Below are 780 nucleotides of genomic sequence, written 5' to 3'. Positions count from 1 at the left end.
TTGCAGTTTCCCTGCCAAAGATAACTTTCATGTAAAATGCTTTTTTCTTTTTATTTTTCTGTTTAATGTATGTATGAAGAGATATAACTTTCTTGATGTATATAACACTGTTTAAGCTCTTACTTGATAACAGAGAACAATAGAACATAATCCTTTTGCCTGTGTTATTTATGATCAGTTCCATTCCTTGTGGTCTTGCATTTTTAATCAATAATCTTGTCTCCAATATCCTCCTTGCTTACTGATTATTTTAACAGGAATTTTAAGCGATTATTATGCTATTTGTTTGTTTTTTATTGTGTTTTATGATGCACTTACCCAGATTACCAGGAGAAAATGTGTGTTTATTGGTTTCCAGAGATCCTAGCAAAGTTTTATGTAGAGTTAGTTGTGTTTGTTCTATTTTGTTGTGCGAGTTATCAAAGATCTCTTTGAATGTTAGTGATCTCTGCTACGTTTTCTTGATCAAAGCCTTTGATTTTGTCCTTTTTCCTTTTGTTCTTCATACTGCTCATTGTAGTCTTGAGTTCAGCCAACAAATACTTATCTGTCATCATAAAAAAAGACGACTAAGCTAAAGGGAGGACAAACAGTAAGAGGAGAGGGGCAGATTCTATTATTTTTGCCATTGTCCAATTTTTCCCCGCAGAGGTCCTGTCGAGTATGTCGAGCATGTCCTCCGAGCCGGGGCAAGACCTAACGGGTTCGCCAGACAAGAGCCTAGAAGGGAATGCTACAGCTTCGCCGAGAACACCGAGGTAAGTGTTTTGTTTTTAAAGA

General features: G+C 36.3%; 1 protein-coding gene across 42 annotated transcripts in view; it reads left to right on the top strand.

The window, feature by feature from the left end:
- The window catches only part of LOC119593093 (cytoplasmic dynein 1 intermediate chain-like), a 47,628-nt gene that overhangs the window by 22,958 nt on the left and 23,890 nt on the right, over window positions 1-780 (top strand). For all 42 annotated transcript variants that reach the window (XM_037942026.1, XM_037942056.1, XM_037942053.1 and 39 more), the window contains one exon: window positions 650-758. In XM_037942026.1, the coding sequence (XP_037797954.1) occupies window positions 650-758 (109 nt within the window). The remainder of the gene's footprint in view (window positions 1-649; window positions 759-780) is intronic.

Source organism: Penaeus monodon, chromosome 31, assembly GCF_015228065.2.
Source record: "Penaeus monodon isolate SGIC_2016 chromosome 31, NSTDA_Pmon_1, whole genome shotgun sequence".
NCBI lineage: Eukaryota > Metazoa > Arthropoda > Malacostraca > Decapoda > Penaeidae > Penaeus > Penaeus monodon.
This window is presented reverse-complemented; position numbering and strand designations above follow the sequence as displayed.